The sequence below is a fragment of the Heterodontus francisci genome, chromosome 19 (assembly GCF_036365525.1).
Source record: "Heterodontus francisci isolate sHetFra1 chromosome 19, sHetFra1.hap1, whole genome shotgun sequence".
NCBI lineage: Eukaryota > Metazoa > Chordata > Chondrichthyes > Heterodontiformes > Heterodontidae > Heterodontus > Heterodontus francisci.
This window is the reverse complement of record NC_090389.1, coordinates 56,658,515-56,666,665: the sequence shown is the minus strand read 5'-3', so window position 1 is coordinate 56,666,665 and position 8,151 is coordinate 56,658,515. Positions and strand designations below refer to the sequence as shown.

Genomic DNA, 8,151 nt, shown 5'->3' with positions numbered 1-8,151 from the left:
CCCTAGTGGTCGGTGTTGGGAGCCCTGCTTTTCTTGACATGTATTAATGACCTACACTTGGGTATACAGGGCAGAATTTCAAAATTTTCACATGATACAAAACTTGGAAGTATTGTGAACCAAGGAGGATAGTATAAACTTTGACAGGCTGGTGGAATGGGTGGACAGGTGGCACATGAAATTTAATGCAGAGAAGGGTGCGGTGATTCATTTTGGTAGGAAAAACAAGGAGAGGCAATAGAAAATTAAAGGAGCAAATGGACCTGGAGGGCATATGTGTAAATGATTGAAGGCGTCAGGGCAGGTTGAGAAAGCAGTTAATAAAGCATACAAGATCTTGGGCTTTATAAATAGGGTATAGAGTACAAAGTAAGGAAGCTATGATAAACTTGTATAAAACACTGGTTTGGCCTCAACTGGAGTATTGTGTATATAAAGGTTTTCATCCCCTTTTTGTCCATCTTCAGTTGTTGAGGGTGTCAAGCAGTCAAGAGTGTCCAGGATACATACAGCTCCATGAACATCGATAATATTATTCCTTATCCTGCAGCACCTAGTATGACTCAATTGGAGTAAGATGAAAAATGCTTGTGCACCTTACAGTAGTCCAGCTAAGGGATGAAATTACTTTTTTTTTAAAAAAAAGGTGCATTTATCATTTATGCTATTATGTGAATAAAATCCCATTAAGAATGTGGGCTTTGCTATATATCCTCAAATAGTACCCATTTATTGACAGCTCAATTTAAAAATGAATTGCAAAAAAGTCCCTGGTACCTAATTTGTTGTGTAATTTATTTGTTAATTCTTCAAGAAAGTTTAAGGCCTAGACATTTAAAAAAAACATTTGTTAGAATGCAACTGTATTTACCACGTATCAATATGCAACATTCTTCATTGTTTCATCACATCTGTTCCTATTCTAATAGACAAAAGAATTTCATTTTCCTTCAATGCACGATAAATTTGGATTCTTTTTTGACTAACAGTTGTGCATGTGTAGAACTTGACTGGAATAAAAGTGAGAAACCACTCCTTTTACAAAATTACTGTCTTGAGTTTATTCCTTCAACAGCCATGTTCTCAATTCTTCCAAGCAAGGAGCTTACCAAATGAATAGTATTACCTCCAGGACTAAGCTCCTCCTGTTGGATATATATGTAATTACATTACATAGTCTTAAACATTGCAACAGCCTTTTAAAAAAATTATTTTCCATCTATTTCTCTTGCCAATGGACACGGATACCTGCAGAATTCTTTTTTTTTAAATGAAGCATTTCAAATAAATCACAAATGGCCAAATCAAAGTTTTGCAACTTGTGTAAAAACTATAAATACAGAAAAAATTCAACTAGATAAAATTAAACACGTTACATTTTTCAAAATAATAAAGGAATATGCTTTGGCTTGTCCATTTTTCTTACTGCTTTAACCTGTCATTCGGATTCCTCATATACTGTACAGATGTATCACATTATGTACAAAAGAAAACATGACAGACAAACATTCTGCCTTAAGCCCATCCAGTAGAATCGCAAACAGATTAGGCAACATACCCATGATTTGGCAAATACAGCAGTTACATTTGTGCTATTGAGTGATGGAATCTATCCCGTCAGTGTAGAGTGATTATTAGGCAGCTTCCTCCTGAAGAAATTACTTTAAACAAATTCCATTGAATTACAATAACCGTTGATCATACCTCCTTAGGATGAACAATGAGGTGCTTTTAGTTCATTTTTATAAATGTTTTGAGCATTTTGTTCAGTTTTGCACAAATGCAGTAAACTGTTGCCTGATGTTCTGTATAATCACCTGAACTGCTATCTTGCTGGTTCCAAGTCTATCAACCCATATAGAATTGGTCCAAAAGATAACAGTCGTCGAGAAGTTACTGTCCAGCAAGACTATGTAGATATTAATCAAATATTTCATCCATCAGCATGATGTTAGAACACATTAAACCAGAAACAGTGGAGACAACAAATTCCAGCTTACAGACACATTTGGCAGTATTTATGAAGTATACACAATCAAAGGACCAAGGACACCATCACAAGGAATAAAAGTGCTTTTCCAAAATGCTCCTTATGGAATGCAAATACTGTACAGGTAAAATGCCGTGGACTTCTACGAATTGTACTGATGATGTCAAACATCTGTCTCTATTCTCTTCTGATTTACACAACAGTCTGTTTCTTCCATCTGTTCATAGTCCCCACTAATCTCACTGGTATCCATACTATAGTCTGATTCATTGTCAGATTGGTCCATTCTTTCAAGCTTTGGTTCTTCATGGGACATCCTGAACCCATTTGGAGTTAGGTGGGTGTGCCTTTCACAGCCTAACATTCCTGTGTCACCTAATGAACGCCGTACAGCTTCTTTGGCCTGTCTAATGCAGTTCAGCCACTGCTGCTTGTTGAAGGCATCATTTGCCTGAAGTGAGTGGGACTGCCCTTCAGAAGGATCTACAAAGCTGACTCTGAAGAAATTTTTTGCTAAGATAGAAACAAAAATGATAATTAAAACAATATTCAGTAAAAGCAGGAGTCTACAGCCCAGGGTTTCCAGTGCTTTTGCACCCAGAGAGACGTGTAACTTGGGCACAAACCAATGACATTGCTTGTTTTTTGGGGGCGAGGGATGCGGGGGTGGGGAGGCGGTGCAGGTGGAGGGGTCTCTTTTGATTATGACCTAATTTTCAGGTCCAGCAGGAAAGAAAGGTATTGTATTCATTCTTCTGGTGTTTAGTTGCAATTTTTTTTTTTTTTTTGAGTATTTTTAAAACATTGTCTCCACTGAAACCTGCGTTGTATTTTCTGTTTCTTTGAATGGATTTTTATGGCTTTAAGTATAAATTGCATTAAAAATTTAACAGCTTCCCTGGTTGAAAGTTCATAAACACGCTGTGCCTGATATGCATGAATGATGGTTAAATGTGTTGAAACTTAAATTTTCATATTTAACAAAATAAATACATGCTGTGGGTTTAGCTCTTTCCTTGAGCTCAAACTGTTTGCAGTGATGTATGCCCATTTAAAGTTTGGATATACACTAAATGAAATTGGGAGGATACTTGGGGGTAACTTGACCGTCAAAATGTATGTAAACATTGAGCGCATTCGGTTCTAACTTAGAGGTTGTGCCCAAGGAAGAAACATTAGTATTTCTGGATCAAAAAGCTGGATTGCCACTTCATAGTTTATTAAAAATATTAACCAGGTGAAGTTTTGTACTTCAATTCCATTATAGAATAAAGAGCCTTACAATATCATTTTCTGAGAAACTAATAAATAATATACATTTGAAAGGTGTTCAGGCCGAACACATTGAAGTTTCATACTAAAATAGCAAGTTAAATTGAGGAGAGAGAATGGTTTTATCCTCCTGCTCCATTTTCTTTCTTTCCCAACAATTCTCTCCCCTCTCCTGAAGGTGCTGACTCATTACTGGGGTCAAGTTTCACAAAGCAGAAAATCCTCCTTGTCCAAGTAGCTTTGACCACAAAGCAAATATTCAAATGTGATTTGCTTCTAAAGTATGTCTCATGTTTTGCGATAATAATGTTGGGAAAACGTCAGCGTTCACAGTCATTACTCCTGAAACTGATAGCGTCTTCTCTAGTCCACACACGCGCAACTAAAAGTGGAAATCCAGAATTTGCTGTCAGTGATTCTACTCTTCGCAATACAACATGCTGTTGAGGGCCCCACTGAATGCAATCAATTAGAAATCTATGAACTGGCAAGAACTTCTTTCTTACTCTCTTACTCTTGCTGTAAAAACCCTTGAAAAAATTGCACCTTCTTGAATGAGGTGTAACTGGGTATTTAACAGCATACTAAGTTCATAATGACTGCTAAACACCCTTGCTGGCCCTGAAAGAATTTTATATTTGTTGAATGTCAAATTTCTCTGATAAATTCCAAATATTAAAATATAATTTAAAAAAAGTTTTCTTACGATATTTTATCTTCTACCTTAATCCCATGTGTATATCCCAATCACTTATTTCACGCTTTGTAAAACTTAAAATTAAAAGTGAAGGAATTCAGTGATTTTTACTTCCTGGTTCGCTGTCTGAGAATATTTCAATGCGATGGGCTACTTATCCTATTTGCTGACATCAAATTGTGCACATAGGCACCAATGATATAGGTAAAAAACGGGATGAGGTCCTACAAGCAGAATTTAGGGAGTTAGGAGCCAAGTTAAAAAGTAGGACCTCAGAGGCATCTCAGGATTGCTACCAGTGCCACGTGATAGTCAGAGTAGAAATGAAAGAATAGTCAGGATGAATGCGTGGCTTGAGAGATGGTGCAGGAGGGAGGGGTTCAGATTTTTGGGACATTGGGACCGGTTCTGGGGGAGGTGGGACTTTTACAAATTGGACGGTCTACACCTGGGCCGGACTGGAACCAATGTCCTTGGGGGTGCTTTTGCTAACGCTGTTGGGGAGGGTTTAAACTAATGTGGCAGGGGGATGGGAACCAAATGAGGTCAGTGGAGAGTAAGGATGTAGTAACTAAAGCCTGTAAGGAACTAGATAATGAAGTCAGCGTGACTAAGGAAAAGAGTAGGCAGGGAGCAGATGAGGAAAGCAAAGGGACTGATGGTCTGAGGTGTATTTGTTTTAATGCAAGAAGTGTAGTAGGTAAGGCAGATGAAATTAGGGCTTGGATTAGTACCTGGGAGAATGATGTTATTGCTATTACTGAGACTTGGTTAAGGGAAGGGCATGATTGGCAACTAAATATCCCAGGATACCGATGCTTCAGGCGGGATAGAGAGGGAGGTAAAAGGGGTGGAGGAGTTGCATTACTGGTCAAAGAGGATATCACAGCTGTGCTGAAGGAAGGCACTATGGAGGACTCGAGCTGTGAGGCAATATGGGCAGAACTCAGAAATAGGAAGGGTTCGGTAACAATGTTGGGGCTGTACTACAGGCCTCCCAACAGCGAGCGTGAGATAGAGGTACAAATATGTAAACAGATTATGGAAAGCTGTAGGAGCAACAGGGTGGTGGTGATAGGAGATTTTAATTTTCCCAACATTGACTGGGATTCACTTAGTGTTAGAGGTCTAGATGGAGCAGAATTTGTAAGGAGCATCCAGGAGGGTTTTCTAGAGCAGTATGTAAATAGTCCAACTCGGGAAGGGGCCATACTGGACCTGGTGTTGGGGAATGAGCCGGGCCAGGTGGTTGACGTTTCAGTAGGGGACTACTTTGGGAATAGTGATCACAATTCCGTAAGTTTTAGAATACTCATGGACAAAGACGAGAGTGGTCCTAAAGGAAGAGTGCTAAATTGGGGGAAGGCCAACTATACCAAAATTCGGCAGGAGCTGGGGAATGTAGATTGGGAGCAGCTGTTTGAAGGTAAATCCACATTTGATATGTGGGAGGCTTTTAAAGAGAGGTTGATTAGCGTGCAGGAGAGACATGTTCCTGTGAAAATGAGGGGTAGAAATGGCAAGATTAGGGAACCATGGATGACAGGTGAAATTGTGAGACTAACTAAGAGGAAAAAGGAAGCATACATAAGGTCTAGGCGGCTGAAGAAAGACGAAGCTTTGAAAGAATATCGGGATTGTAGGCGCAATCTGAAACGAGGAATTAAGAGGGCTAAAAGGGGTCATGAAATATCTTTAGCAAACAGGGTTAAGGAAAATCTCAAAGCATTTTATTCATATATAAGGAGCAAGAGGGTAACTAGAGAAAGGATTGGCCCACTCAAGGACAAAGGAGGAAAGTTATGCGTGGAGTCAGAGAAAATGGGTGAGATTCTAAACGAGTACATTGCATCGGTATTCACCGAGGAGAGGGACATGACGGATGTTGAGGTTAGGGACGGATGTTTGATTACTCTAGGTCAAGTCGGCATAAGGAGGGAGGAAGTGTTGGGTATTCTAAAAGGCATTAAGGTGGACAAGTCCCCAGGTCCGGATGGGATCTATCCCAGGTTACTGTGGGAAGCGAGAGAGGAAATAGTTGGGGCCTTAACAGATATCTTTGCAGCATCCTTAAACATGGGTGAGGTCCCGGAGGACTGGAGAATTTCTAATGTTGTCCCCTTGTTTAAGAAGGGTAGCAGGGATAATCTAGGTAATTATAGACCGGTGAGCCTGACGTCAGTGGTAGGGAAGCTGCTGGAGAAGATACTGAGGGATAGGATCTATTCCCATCTGGAAGAAAATGGGCTTATCAGTGATAGGCAACATGGTTTTGTGCAGGGAAGGTCATGTCTTACCAACTTAATAGAATTCTTTGAGGAAGTGATAATGTTGATTGATGAGGGAAGGGCTGTAGATGTCATATACATGGACTTCAGTAAGGCGTTTGATAAGGTTCCCCATGGTAGGCTGATGGAGAAAGTGAAGGCGCATGGGGTCCAAGGTGCACTAGCTAGATGGATAAAGAACTGGCTGGGCAACAGGAGACAGAGAGTAGCAGTGGAAGGGAGTTTCTCAAAATGGAGACGTGTGACCAGTGGTGTTCCACAGGGATCCGTGCTGGGACCACTGTTGTTTGTGATATACATAAATGATTTGGAGGAAAGTATAGGTGGTCTGATTAGCAAGTTTGCAGACGACACTAAGATTGGTGGAGTAGCAGATAGTGAAGGGGACTGTCAGAGAATACAGCAGAATATAGATAGACCGGAGAGTTGGGCAGAGAAATGGCAGATGGAGTTCAATCAGGGCAAATGCGAGGTGATGCATTTTGGAAGATCCAATTCAAGAGTGAACTATACAGTAAATGGAAAAGTCCTGGGGAAAATTGATGTCCAGAGAGATTTGGGTGTTCAGGTCCATTGTTCCCTGAAGGTGGCAACGCAGGTCAATAGAGTGGTCAAGAAGGCATATGGCATGCTTTCCTTCATCGGACAGGGTATTGAGTACAAGAGTTGGCAGGTCATGTTACAGTTGTATAGGACTTTGGTTCGGCCACATTTGGAATACTGCGTGCAGTTCTGGTCGCCACATTACCAAAAGGATGTGGATGCTTTGGAGAGGGTGCAGAGGAGGTTCACCAGGATGTTGCCTGGTATGGAGGGCGCTAGCAATGAAGAGAGGTTGAGTAGATTAGGATTATTTTCATTAGAAAGACGGAGGTTGAGGGGGGACCTGATTGAGGTGTACAACATCATGAGAGGTATAGACAGGGTGGATAGCAAGAAGCTTTTTCCCAGAGTGGGGGATTCAATTACAAGGGGACACGAGTTCAAAGTGAAAGGGGAAAAGTTTAGGGGGGATATGCGTGGAAAGTTCTTTACGCAGAGGGTGGTGGGTGCATGGAACGCATTGCCAGAGGAGGTGGTAGACGCGGGCACGATAGCATCTTTTAAGATGTATCTAGACAGATACATAAATGGGCAGGAAGTAAAGAGATACAGACCCTTAGAAAATAGGCGACATGTTTAGATAGAGGATTTGGATTGGCGTAGGCTTGGAGGGCCGAAGGGCCTGTTCCTGTGCTGTAATTTTCTTTGTTCTTTGTTCTTTGTATCACTGTTGCTGGACACCTGGAGATCTCCTTTTCTTGATGCCAGAAACAAACTGATGCCAGGAAAGGGGATGTCCGTGCCACAGAGATTACTAGATCTTTGTGGACAGCTTTCTTCAAGGTCAGCAGCGATCGCCCTCGCTTCGCCACTGACTGCACAATCCAGCCTTAAATTTCTTAATTCACCTGACACCGCCTACTTCTGCTACATTTTCAGTGAAAAAGAACAGTATTCAGTGTGAATAACTGCAATGTCTATAAACACAAATAAAAGATAAGAGAATAGCTTTGTACTTACTTCTCTCATTATTGCTGAAGGCCCCTCTAATGGATCCACCTAATCGTACCTCCCCATCCTGCAGGTCATCCAACACCAGATCCCCGACAGGGATGGGCTGCCTGTACAGCTGGTAGCACAGCTGCTCACTGCATGTCACCACTCTGGTAATTACAAGCACCTCTTGAAACAGGAAAACATGGAGCTTCTGTAAAATGAAAGGAAATCAGTCCTGAATCTGCTTCTAATACTCCAAGTGCCATTTATCTCTCAACCAGGATTTAGTAGATTGGACAATGATACTGGCAGAATACAAAGGTCATGAGATGTGAGCAAGCAGAGAGCATTGTAATGAAATCAAA

At 41.0% G+C, this 8,151-nt stretch overlaps 1 protein-coding gene across 3 annotated transcripts in view; it reads right to left on the bottom strand.

Moving 5' to 3' along the window:
- Window positions 1-1,036: 1,036 nt before the first annotated feature.
- arhgef3 (Rho guanine nucleotide exchange factor (GEF) 3) overlaps window positions 1,037-8,151 on the bottom strand; it is a 371,767-nt gene continuing 364,652 nt past the window's right edge. For all 3 annotated transcript variants that reach the window (XM_068051698.1, XM_068051700.1, XM_068051699.1), the window contains 2 exons: window positions 7,811-7,997; window positions 1,037-2,503 (listed from right to left, as the gene is read on the bottom strand). In XM_068051698.1, the coding sequence (XP_067907799.1) occupies window positions 2,154-2,503; window positions 7,811-7,997 (537 nt within the window). In that variant the 3' untranslated portion in view covers window positions 1,037-2,153. The remainder of the gene's footprint in view (window positions 2,504-7,810; window positions 7,998-8,151) is intronic.